At 32.7% G+C, this 13,998-nt stretch overlaps 1 protein-coding gene across 1 annotated transcript in view; it reads right to left on the reverse strand.

Moving 5' to 3' along the window:
• Positions 1–13,998, reverse strand: part of LOC129228496 (dopamine D2-like receptor) — a 71,926-nt gene that overhangs the window by 14,835 nt on the left and 43,093 nt on the right. The window contains exon 2 of the mRNA XM_054863177.1: positions 3,182–3,291. Coding sequence (XP_054719152.1) covers positions 3,182–3,291 — 110 coding nt within the window. The remainder of the gene's footprint in view (positions 1–3,181; positions 3,292–13,998) is intronic.

A 13,998-nucleotide genomic window follows, 5' to 3' on the forward strand; every position in this document is an offset into this window, starting at 1 on the left:
TCTTAACGCAATTCAAGCGTATTTTTGTCCCAAACGTAACGTTGGAATGGTCTTTTTCCACTTACGATCTCTTTTATTTCATAGTGCATCTATATACTATATCACCGCTTCAGGAAATCATTTCCTTCCCCGCATTGCTACATTATTTCTAGTAGAAGTAGTAGAGTTTCATCCTACCCCTCTTAGGAGTTCTGAAACGTTTAACTGAGACACCCTGTATAATAGAGTTGAAGTAGGGCGCCGTGAGCAAATTCTAACTCTTTAAAAATTACCAAGAAATGAAAGAGTTTGAGAGCTCCCCTTCTCAACGTGTTAAATGGGCGTCAGGTTCAATTTGTCCCTTTACATTGCAACAAAAGGATATTTTATGATTTTTTAACACCTATTGTATTTTTTGCAATATTCATTAATCGTTCCGTTTTTTTTTTTTTTTTTTCATCATGAGCATAATTAAAAAAAATCTTAAACATCAATGTATGGGGTTCTTTGATACGTGGAGATTATTCTTTGGTGATATTTATCACATTAACTTTTTTTTTTTTTTTTTTTTTTTTGCAATCAGGCATATTGAAATAGTATTTATCCCTAAAACATTTCAATGCTTTGTTAAACTACACAGTTTTGAGAAAAATCATCATGCTTATTTCTAGGTGTTGATAATTCGAATTTTTATTACTATAATGCAATTTTTACGTAAATGCTACATACAATTTCGCCTATTTTAGTTTTACTTTTAATGTCCAAATGAATTAATGGTATTTCTTTCAATATAGAATTCCTTTTTTGAGCATATACAGGATGCAGCGAAAAATGGCAACTTTTTAAAATCAAATTTAACGCGAACATGTTTAAGTACAACCACGTGAATCTTTTACCATTAAATTCTCTGTATTTTTCTGTAGAAGTCATTTGTCATGTTTCTATAGATTAGCTGACATGATTTTCCAACAAACAATGCAAAAAACCAAAAAAAAAGAAAAATGTATAAGCCCAGTAGTTTAGAATGTTATTAAGACTACTGAATAACTACGCCATTGAAATAGTTTTATAATCGTACACAGATAAGACCGATCATAAATTCAAAAGCAGAGTAGAAGGATCAACAGTCAGAGCCCATTCCTTTCTAAATCAAGGAACCCCGTAAAATTTCAAAGGGCCCCGACTGTTAATCCATCTATTCTGCTCTTGAATTTATGATGTGTCTTATCTGTGTAAGATTATAAAACTATTTCAATGGTGTAGTTATTCATTCTCACTTAATAACATTCTAAACTATTGAGCTTATACATTTTTTTAACATTGCTGTGTGTAAAGTGTCTTTTTTTTTCTTAATTTTATCATGCCAAACCATTTTTGTTATTGACTTATCTTCCTATTTCTTACTGTTTCTGTGATAACAGAGCTAACTCCGAGTTTTACCGCCAGGTGCAGCTGCAAGCGTAGTCAATGCGTTACGCCATAACAACTTTACTATATCTAGACCCCTTATTTATGACTATAACTCTTGTCGTGCAGAAATTTTTGGGGTGTTCAAATTTATTTATGCTGATGTTTGTTTACGAGTGTAGAAAAATAACAAAACTAAGGCTCCTATATAAGGGGAGCTGACTCATCCAACATTTCAGTTCCAAAACTGTTGGGTGAAAAAAATAGTATTTGTACAAAAGCCTTATTGCTGAAAACTGGTGTCCAAGCTTTAGATGTGTTGCCTGATTGATGTTTGATTATTTTATTCTGTAGATGAAGACAATTTAATTAATGCAAATTAAAAACAAATAAGGTGTGAAAATGAGGCTTATTACAGTAAACATTTCCCAATACATTTTTGTTGAATTTGTGAACTAAGTTATCTTTCTAGATTCACCTTAAGTGACATTTTATTCAACTTATCATCAATTGTTTTACGACATAGCAACCAGCGAATATTATAACGTATTTATAATTACTAGAAACCAGGTTGGACCCAATTTTGTCTTGGAACTAAAATGTCGGATAGGTCAGCCTGTCCTTTTCAAGAGGCTCAAAATAAAACAAGTAAGGGAATGTGGGGTTAAGTGAAATGGTCCAATAAATTACTCCGCTTTTAGTGCCACCTATCTGGTAAAATTTTAACTACGCAGTAACAAATGTAGTCTATTCCAGTCAAGAAAAAAAAAACCTCTGAAAATCAAAGCATATGATAATACAAAGCAGTTTTAAAAAATGGATATTCAAATTGTAATATTTGTTGTAAGTCAAAAATTATTTTTAGATTATGAAGTGATAAAATTCTTGTTATTAACATTTAAAATACGTATTAGGGCCTTCAAATATTCGGTGCAGTATTTATTTAGCTAATATTTAGCTATTTTTCAGTTAGTCAAGTACATGCGGGGCAAAGTTAAATTCTAGATCATTTCGAGTACTCATTCAATCATTTAGTAAATCACTTGCGCATTCATTTACTGACTTGTTTATTTCCATTTCTTCATTAAATTTTTTATTTATTTTCTTAATCCTTTACCATTTCATTCACCCATTTAATTTTCCTCATGTATTAATTAAGTAATGTATTTATTTATTAGTTTATTGTTTCAGTATATTTTCATTTGTTCAATTATCTTTTTATTTGTTGATTAATGAGTGTAAAAAATACTTTTCACTATCGAATAGAAAATATTTTATTCAAAAAAGTGTTCATTTTTCACTTTGCCACTTCAAAAGAAAAAAAAAGTTTAAAAAATATTTTTTTAAAGCATAATTTTACTGCCAAAAATAAAAAATAGGTTTCAAGGCAAGTTTTATTCTAAAACACAATGTTCTGTAAAATACGATGTACAGTTATTTTCAAAAAAAAAAAAAAAAATCAATTTGTTCATTTTGGAAAAGCTCAGTCTACTAAACTGTTTCACTTTGCCTCACATTCTTCTATATCAAATAATGAATAAAAACTAACAATCACTTTAAAAATTGTTTTTAAGTAATGAAAAAAAATGCATTCATATTTTTCTATGCATTATGCCTTTCGATATTAACCGTAGGTTTTTTAGAAATGCACTTTTTGTTTCCCATTTTCCCCAAATTCAAAAAGAAATCGTTTACAGTTTTGTAAATTAAAGGAAAAAAAATATGTTTAAAAAAATCCCTATAAGTATAATAATTAAAATATAGAAAATGCATCAGAATTCCTCGAAAGAGTTACCTATCAATGCTGATTGCCACCAGATTGAAGATGGAAGCTGTGCTACACGTAACGTCCACAGCGATATAGAAGTCGCACAACGTGTCGCTTAGTTCCCAGTCCACGTTTACCTGTGCCATCAATAGAAAGAAATACAGAGAAAGTTGGCAATCCAATTGGTAATTCGAAAGCAACATTTAAAAAAAAATTTCACACTCTAAATTATTTCAAAATAAAGATTTCAAGTCTAAGAAATGCGTTAGATTCAAGGTGATCAAAAACCACTTATAGAACGTTATGATAATCTTATATATATAAAAATCTCGTGTCACGATGTTTGTTCGGGGTAAACTCCGAAACTACTGAACCGATTTTTATCAAATTTCATACGTATATGTAATTTGGTCCAACTTAAAAGATAGGATGGTTTTTATAATTTTTTATTGCGAATAAAATGTTTATTTTACATTAATAGTGTCTATTGATTGTTTGGTTCTGTAAATTCTTAATAGATGGCGCTGCAAGTTAGTTCATCCTTAAAACATTTTATTCTTATGTTAATTAAAATTTACAAAAGATACTATGTTACGGATATTGACGATTATCAACAATAACGCCGTAAGAAGTAGGAGTGTAGAGGCCACACTTTTCAATGTAAATGTCAAATTCTAAAAATCAAGTTAAAATTGAGAAGCAGCGGGTAGTTCCATAATCATCACTGCTTTTAAAAACGTATAAAGCTCATATAAATGTCGAGTGTTGCAGTGCCAAGAAATCCATCAAATACTTTGTCAAAAATGGTATTAACAGTCCTTATTAGGTCGCATTTGAGGTACGAGGTATTGACGAAGTAGCGCGATAAGTGGTTATATAAGCAGCAACGAAGCTATGAGGCATAATTTAGTTTCCCCACATACAGAAGAGACCCTTCTGTACATCATTGTGCAGTACGTCTTGAAAACGGTCAACGAGTATATTTTACCGAAGATATTTTCAACGAAGAGCACTTGAACCACCAAAAGAGATCCTGATTTTTATTATTTTTTTTACATTGTCAAAAACCTAATGTGCTTGGCCCGATTCTCAAAAATAAAATTATTTACCAATGTTCCACGCTATTTTACATGCACTGTAAAAAAAATCCGAAACGTCACTGATTACTTTCGTGGAAAATGTCGGGATATCATAGGTTCTCAACAATTTTATTTGGAAATCAAGTATCTGCGTCATAAAGTTTCCTGAATTGCTACAAATGTCACGAATGCAGACTTCTCACTGTTGAGAAAAATATTTTTAGCTCCCAGTTTAAAGATCAACTGAAAGTATTTATTAAGTTTATCGGCATCAGGACAATTACGTTCGGTCTGCATTCACTGTGCGAGTGAAGATCAATTACGTTCCGCGTCTACATTGACAAAGCTGGCGATGCGAGTGAATGATCTTTTGGATTCCAAAGTATTGCAGAAGTCGCAGGCGAATTAGACTCACGGTACTTGCTTGCAAGTCTTTCAAACCTGTCGCAATGCTTGCAGTAATACTTTTGGAGCTTTTTTGGAAAAGTAGAAATGTGTTAGGCTTTGTATTCAACATACCTAAGTTTTCTCTGAAGGTCCAGGGACACGACTGGCTTTTAGCGAGGGAGATTCCTGAATTTTAAAAAAAGATTCCAGGATAATTTCCGGAGGTTAATGAATTTTAGTGATGAATGACTTCACTACCGTCGTCGTAACCCGTCTAGATAGAAGTAACTTTAAATGGGAGCAAGTGAGTCTCTGGATTCCGTAGAATTCTTTTTGCATGCTGGAAAGTCTTTCTTAGCAGTGGTTATGGTTGCGATAATGCTTTTGTTACTTTCTTGGTGAGTCGAAAAATGTGCCAAGCTATTACTTTTAATCTTACTTCGTTTCCCTCTAAAGTTTCTAAGAAATGATTGTCTCGAATGGTAGAGGTTTCGGAATTCGTCAGAAAGACTTCAGGATATTTTTAGGAGGTTTTTTGACTTTTAGGAGGATACGTTCCTACTTTTTGCAAGATATGTTACTGGCGGAAAAAGGGCCTGTTAGCTATCCACTATTTTGCAGGACGTTTCTTAATTATTTTTATAGTGTTAAATAAAATAAAAAAAAACATGGAAGCCACGCAAACAAAGAACACAACATTCATCAATCTCGGGCGTAATTGAAAATTAAAGCCAAGACATTGAGACCAAAACTCCATCCAAAACAAAACTGTGCATCCAAAACAAAGTGAATGTTGTTTTTGCAATTGTTTTCGTTAAACATTCCCGAAAAGACAGGAATATTTGCGGATCGTTAATTGTCGAGTGCTTAATACATATCACGATGCATTTCGCGAATAGTAATTATTGGAAGCACACAATCATTGGGAGTTGCATTTTATAATGCAGTATTCGTCAACTGTTTAAGATAATTTTGACGGCATAATATCCAACACAATTATCATTGCTGTGAGGGAACTATAAAAAATGTATGCTTGAAGATGCACTCCATAGAGTTAAACAAACAAACCGATGTCCAAATCTAGATTTTACACCAAATTTATAAAATTTAATTTTTATATGTTTTTAATTTAGTTAATGTGTTTTGTAAAGAAGTTATTTATTATAAACTATAGAGAAATCTGAGATGAATAAAATATAGTGTACATTCTAAGAGTATATGTTGGTTTATGCTTAATTTCTACGTTCCGATATTTTACAATCAAATTCGATATTTACTGTCACTTTCAAGTTATTTTCCTTTTATTTTTGGCAGACGTAATACTTGAAAAAATTACTAAACGCAACTACAGAGCTTTTACCGTTGAAGATTTAGTTAGTACTTAACACAATAAGTGGTACAATAAGTACTTAATTCAGTCTAATACGACCATTATCAATCTCATATGTTTTAAAATTGGTTAGACTATTTTCAGCTTTACTAAAATATTAATTAGATTCTATTAAAATATTAAGTAAAATAATATTTCAATCCAACTACTTCGCCACAGCAACGCGTGGCTGGGTCAGCTAGTGTTTTATAGTAAAAAAAATCGTTCAGCTTTCACACGAGCTATTTGGCCTGTTTTCAAAACACTGCTACAAGATTTGGAAGTATTTTTGGTGTACGTTTAACAGGAGGCATTCCATTTCAGATCAGTCAGGGTCTGTCACATGACCATCACCGATTTTTTTGAAAAAATTACAGTAGTTACAACTAAGGGACATATGAAATATCCCAAAAGGATTTTGCAAGAAAAAAATTTTTTCTTCAGTTACAGCCTATTAAAATTCTGCACAAAATCCGCCATTTTGGAAAAAACCGGCAAAACACTCCATTTGAAATGGACACTATTTCAAAAGTATTTAACCTATTCGAATAATTCTTTTTTCTAAAAAAAAATAAGGACCCATATATCTTCTAGACATCATTTTTGAAAGTTAAGTTAGATTTTTTGATAAAGAAAAAAAAATTATTTATGCCGCGAAAAAACTACATTTTTACCGATTTCATGATTTTTTTTTCTCCATGAAAAAAAATTTTTTTTACTAAACGGAGATGGCAGTCTAAAGCCCTTATATGATAGTTTCATAATATATTTTATTATAATCCTTGGATGCATACAGCCTCGGAAATAAAATTTGAAATTTTGAAAATTTTCAAAAATTAGCGATTTTTGAAGTGATTTTACTCAAAAAACCCATTTTTTCAAAATCTAAAAATTGGCTCATTTAAACTCCATATAATGCTTAACAAGTGGATAAACACTGCATCCAGTATTTTTTCCCATAAAATGTTTTATGATTTTTTGAAAGTGACCTTATCGTCCATGGCATGCATGTAAAATAAAAATTTCTAATAATTTCAGTCACTGAAAATCTGATCATATTAATGGATTAATGCCTAATAGCTACAATGATGGTTCACTTTATCAGCAACAAATAAAATTTTACTGACTTTTAATAATATAGCAATATCAAACCGCTTTTGATGACCCAGTCAATTTGTCTTTTTGTAAGACTCTGTGTGTAGCCTTTAGATAGAAGAGCCTTTGGCCTAATTCAGTGGCTCCCAAAAGCGTTCGTACACCTTGAAATTTTGTAGTAAAACCAAAATAACGCAAAACTGAATTCGAATATGAAGTCCAATTTTTTTTCACATCATTCCTATGCCAGTCTGAATAAAACCCAGCAGTTTTTTTTTTTTTTTTTCAAAATATCTGATGACCCAGTCAATTCGCCTTTTTGTATTTCGTTATATAAATATGTTTTTCTGTTGATCAGCGCTTAATTGTTATGGGAGCTGAGCTCCCATACTTCCTTACTTGTTTTACTCGAATTTTTGTATTTTTGACCGAATTCAGGCCACTTAAGCATTAAAACAAGTTCTGAAGACTATAGGGATCCTGCACTTCTTTTGTTAGAAATTGGATCCCTGGCTATAATAGTCACCTTTAGTGAGATCTGTTTGGTTACCTCAACTTACAACCACGTACAATTGATTACTTTTCTCATAAAACAGGTGGGCTTTTTAAATTCTTAAACTACAAGTGAGTTTTACGGTTTGAATTTAGTATAAAAGTAATCATACGAGGTAGGATCCAAAAATTATGTGACAACATTCGCCAATGACAACCAAAGCACGAAATTAAAATTAATCGTTTTAAATGCATTGTATTGTTCTTCCCTTTGATGATTTCCCCTGTCGTGTAATTGAGTTGAAGAGAATGACTATTGAAAGAGAAAAAATATGATTTGTTGCTGCATATGAAAGTAACGGTGAATGCATAACTTTGGAGACGAAATAAACTAATATTTATTTAAAAAAAAGGGAAAGATTTTAACTATTACTGATAAAGTACATCATTATCATAGCTAGTCATTAATATAATCACCAAAGGCTCTTCTATCTATAAACTACACACAGAGTCTTACAAAAAGACGAATTGACTGGATCATCAAAAGCAGTTTGTTACTGATATATTATTAAAAGTCAGTAAGATTTTAGTTGTTCCTGATAAAGTGCACCGTTTTTGTAGCTATAAGGCATTAATATAATCAGATTTTCAGTGACTGAAATTATTAGACATTTTTATTTTACATGCATGCCTTGGGCGATAAGGTCACTTTCAAAAAATCATAAAACATTTTATGGGAAAAAATACCGGATGCGGTGTCTATCCACTAGTTAAGCATTATATGGGGTTCAAATGAGCCAATTTTTAGATTTTTAAAAAATGGGTTTTTTGAGTAAAATCACTTCAAAAATCGCTAATTTTTGAAAATTTTCAACATTTCAAATTTTATTTACGAGGCTGTATGCACTCAAGGATTCTAATAAAATATGTTATGAAACTATCATATAAGGGCTTTAGACTGCCATCTTCGTTTAGTAAAAAAAAACTTTTTTTTCATGGAGAAAAAAAATCATAAAATTGGTAAAAATGCAGTTTTTTGGCAACAAAAATGAATTTTTTTTTATCAAAAAACCTAACTAAACTTTCAAAAACGATGTCTAGAGGATATATGGGTCCTTATTTATTTTCAGAAAAAAGAATTATTCGAATAGGTTAAATACTTTTGAAATAGTGTCCATTTCAAATGGAGTGTTTTGCCGGTTTTTTTCCAAAATGGCGGATTTTGTGCAGAATTTTAATAGGCTGTAACTGAAGAAAAAAAAATTTTCTTGCAAAATCCTTTTGGGATAGTTCATATGTACCTTAGTTGTAACTACTGTATTTTTTTCAAAAAAAATCGGCGATGGTCATATGACACTTTTCATACCTGCCTGCCTGATTTGAAATGGAATGACTCAGCTGTAACAGACCATTGAAAGATAATTTTCAATGAGTTGTTTTAATTAGCCTAAATTTAAGCGTAAAGAATTATTTTGAAATAAGCCTTGCATTTGAACGAAAAAACCTACAAATGTGTTATTACTAGGGAGACATAAATTCTTGCTTCAATTCATTCGTTTTTATAATTTATATTCTATTTGACCATAATTTTTCCGAATAACAAAACGCATATTCCATTTCAATATGATGTATGGGAATAATCATTAAAAAATGGACTTACAAAGCTTTTAAATGCACAGTATGCACTAATTAGGTTAGGAAGGTTCTCAATTTGAATGAGTATATATCACTACAATGTTTAAGTAACATCACATTACGTTACCTCTGTTTAGCCTACGGAATCGCAAACACATCATTACTGCATATCTCCTTTTCCCCTTTTCTGATTCGCAATATAGCCCGGTCAAAATAGACATTCGAGTTCGGAAAAATTCCCATAAAGCTGAAAATTGGTACAGACCTTAAGAACATTATTATAAGTGAAATGTCAAAAGTCCTCATAGATCCGAGTGGAGCTAAAAATTTTATGCATGGTCAAAGGTCAAAATTGAAATTTTTTTAAAAAAAAATTGAAAACATTCGTACAGTGCTGAAAATTGGCACAGACTTTAAATGCATCATTGTGAATGACATATGAAAAATTCCCATCGATTCTACTTGAACTAAAAATTTTATGGAAGGTCAAAATAAACAAAAAAAACTTAAAAAATCGGAAAAATTCGCATAGAGCTGAAAATTGGCAGAGACACAAAATACACAATTATAAATGAAATATAAAAAATCCCCATCGATCCCACTTAATATAAACATTTTATGCACGGTCAAAGGTCAAAAAATGTTTTTTTTTTATTTTGCAATTATTTCAAAAACATAACTGTTATTATAAAAAGCGCATATTAATTTGTAAATGATACAATATGTTGAAAAGACGTTTTTATATGAAGTTCAACTCTTTCTGGTTCAAATTATGTGAAAATGGTGAAACAAGTACAATTTTATCCCTTATTTAACGGATATAAGATGCCTCTCAGTACCTATTATCCCTAATCAGATTCTTCAGGTGCAGCAGCAACAGTTTCTCTAGCCTTTGCATACAAAGGTTGATCAAAAGTAACAAGTAATGCTTTGTATTCTCCAAAGCACAAAGTAAAGTAGTGTATATACTATTGTAGTCATTTGCAGGTTGGTGAAAAAATGGTAAGAACAAAATTCTAGACATTGAAAAATCCATATTATTCTTTGTTAAACCTCTTATATATATCCGTTCCAACCTGGTAGCGATAAATTATTCCATTTCCCATGCAACCATAACAAATCTATTTTCCGGAGCAAGAAAGAAGTTGTATCACTTTCATAAGCAAAATTCTGAGCAGTTATTTTACTATATCTTACTGCACCATTATTGTGGTACTCTTGTGTTGGCACATGAGCTTTTTCTGCAAAATCTTTTGCTGAAATAATTTGTTTCATTCGCGATAAAGGATCTTCTGCTAAAACTGAACTTCTAGGAGTAATAATTTGGATTATGCGCATTATGTGTATAGTGTTATGGCCATCTAAAGTGTGTACGTTAATACCAGCATTGTCTGCTGCGTATTGAATAAATGTCCCCGTTTCTGGTGGTAAAATATGTGGCTGATGGTTAAAAACTGTAGCCGCCTCATACGCCATATACGAAGCACTTAAACCAAAAGACGAAAAAATTTGTATCAAACGTTTAGATCCAAATCGTCGATGAAAAAAAACTGAGAGACCCAATTGTAATCTCGAGATGAAAGATCTAGGACGAACAGCAGCCATAATACAGTGGCTGACACTAGTACATATTAATTTCAAATGTTCCAATTTAGATCGTTTTCTTTTTAAGATAATTTGCTCCAAAAAATAAGTCATCGACTTCGGAATGTCACTATTAATATTTTCAAACATTTGACATGGCGGGGGATAATTGTTACTGTCGCACACGACAGATTAAATATCTTCTTGAATAATTTCTGCCGCAGTCTTTAGTATCCTAAATCTTTCCTCTTTTGCTGTTTTTTTTTATTTTCGTACCAAGCTTTGTTCAGTATATCGTGCTGAGTGTAAACAAATCATTGCTAAACTTCCACGTTTCTCGGTTATAATCATTCTATTGCCATACCTTAACTTTAATCTGTTTTTGATTGTTTTATCATCTGGGATTTCAGTTTTACAAATATTTTTAGTTCTTACAGTGAAAACTGACAATCATCATTATTTTCAATATAATCAAATATTTCTGTCATCGCCATAGTAACAGCGGGATTTTCAGGACGACCTGCTTTAAGACCTACAGAACGCTTTAGAAATGAAGTGTAGCAACTAGAATGTGACTCCGCTTCAGCAGCAACTAAATCGTATTCATATTGTATGCGTGCAATAACAATTTTTGCTACGTTATCTGAACGATTATGTGCAATCTTTAGAATATTATCTTTAAAGGAAAGAGTAGCAACTTGACAAATTCTACGCCGTATATTCTGCTGTTTTTTCTTTTCAGTCTCTTCATTTGCTTCATCACCACAAAATAAGCAACAGTTTTTAAAACAAAATGTTGTCTCACCTGATAGGACTCTAGCAGGAGGTGGACTACTCAGAGATGTACTGGCCTCTGTCTCTTGTTGTCTTTAAGCTGCCGCAATGCCCACTTTCGGGTGTACATTTTGCGACACTACATGAACTGATCCACCGACTGGTTTGTCTTTCAAGTATTCAACAAACCCATCGTTCCTTGCACTACTTGAATCAATTAAAGATTTTAGTCCGCGTTCAACAGTAACAATTTCGCTGTCAGTCAAAGATTTATTGCAAATGAAGCAATCTTGCGGCATCTTTGAAGAATTATTTGTTAAGGGTACGTATTCATATCAAAAATAGTATCAATAAACCCGACTTTTCACATCAAAGAATCACTCCCTGTTAATAGGAGCACTTGTGCGACTGACTTTGCTCATACAAAGGAATCTAAGCGCATCCACTCTCCCCTGAATGTAATTTGATCTTTTCAATTTGAAGGGGGGGGGTGTGAATCGTAAGAGGGGATAGGCATAGCGGTCAAGTGTAGTTTCTCGAGGTCACTCGAAAGAAAGAAAAGGAGCTTCAGTACTATTTCCAAGTTTCAAAAACTGCGATACCTTATAAATGTTATCATTTATTGGGGGGGGGGCACAAATATTGAGCTTTTTTAACACCTAGGGCAGATCCAGCTTCTGGTTTTGGAAATACTCGTTATCAGAAAGGGATCAAAGTAATTTTCGGGCACAAATAGGGGGTTTAAGGTCAACGAAATATGTCAGTATGTAATCAAAATGCAGCTTTAATTTTGTCGCTTACGGGGGGGGGAGGGCTGGGGGTTAAGACCACCAAGGCACAGCCTCTAAATCTCCGCTTGTATGTACATAAATGCATAGTTTTAAACCTTTGTATCCTCTATTTTAAGACACTTACCGTTTAAGAGATATTTGTGAAAAATTGATTTTCTGAGCTTCGACCTTGAATAAAACGTTTAGCTCCACTGGGATTCGTTGGGAACGTTTGAAATTTCGTTTATAATGATGTCTCTAATTATTTCTATGGTAATTTCATAGTCAAAGTGCAATATTTGGACAAAAATTGGGATTTTAGGGTGAATTTTTAGAAATTTGAGTCCCTGAACTGCAGTTTTAGATTTTATTTTATCGCTTTAGGGAGAGGGGGTATGACCCCTTGACGCATCCACTGAATCCCCTCCCGTTTGTGCATAATTATCTATTAATTATCTATTAATTATCTATTAATTTTCAATCTTTGTATCCCCTATTTTTACACTAACACTTACCGTTTAAGAGATAGTTGCGAAAAATCGGTTTTTGACCTTTGACCTTGAATAAAATTTTTAGCTTTATCGGGATCGATATGGACTTCTGACACTTCACTTTAGTGTTGTCCTTAACTATATTTGTATTAATTTCATAGTCAAAGTACCAAATAGGGGTTACAAATAAGGGGTCTAAGGGAAATTTTTTTTAAAAATATGTCTGCAATGCCATTTTAACTTATATTTAGTAGCTTTAGGGTGGAAGGTATGACCCCCATGACCCATCCTCGGAATCCCCACTTATTTGTACACAACTGTATAACTTTCAAACTTTGTAACCTCCATTTTTTCGCTAACAATTATCGTTTAAGAGATATATATGAAAAATTGATTTTTTGACCTTTGACCTAGCATAAAATTTTTAGCTCCACTTGGATCGATGAGGACTTTTGACATTTCATGTATAATGATGTTCTTAAAGTCTGTACCAATTTTCAGCTTTATGGGAATTTTTCCGAACTTTCGCTTTTTTTTGGTCTATTTTGACCGGGCTAATATATCTCAAAAACGCCAATTAAATGGAAAAGTATATAATAATGTCTAAAGCCCAGTGGCTCAGTGGTAGCGGTCCGTGCTCCCACGCCGCAGGCCCGGGTTTTATTCCCGGGTCGGCATGGTCGACTCGGCTGTTCATCCCTTCAGTGGGTCGATAAACTGAGTACCAAATGTGCTTGGGAACTAAACCCTGCACTGTAAAAACGATTCAGAAACATTCCTGGAAAATAATAGGTAGCTGATGTGCCCCATTTCTGCCAGTAACATATCTCGCAAAAATCAGGAACGTTTTCCGCTGAAGTTAAGTAACCTTCTTGAAAAATCCAGAAATCTTGTTTAAAGCCTGTTGTGTCTCTGGAACATCAGAGTCATCTGAGGTAGAGATAATCTAACAGCTTGGCACCTTCCTGGTTTATCAAGACTGTTCCAAAAATAGTATTGCAGCCATGGTCTAAGCTAAGCCAAAATTGCAAGTACGTATCAAGCATCTCGCTTGATTGCAATTCTTACAAAGCTACGTAGTCCATACTTATTCGCTCCCTTTGGGAGTTTAAGCAGCATGGACGAACCGCAGCTGAACTGCAGCCGATATCCCTTATAAATACGCTCT

The sequence above is a fragment of the Uloborus diversus genome, chromosome 8 (assembly GCF_026930045.1).
Source record: "Uloborus diversus isolate 005 chromosome 8, Udiv.v.3.1, whole genome shotgun sequence".
Classification (NCBI taxonomy): Eukaryota; Metazoa; Arthropoda; class Arachnida; order Araneae; family Uloboridae; genus Uloborus; species Uloborus diversus.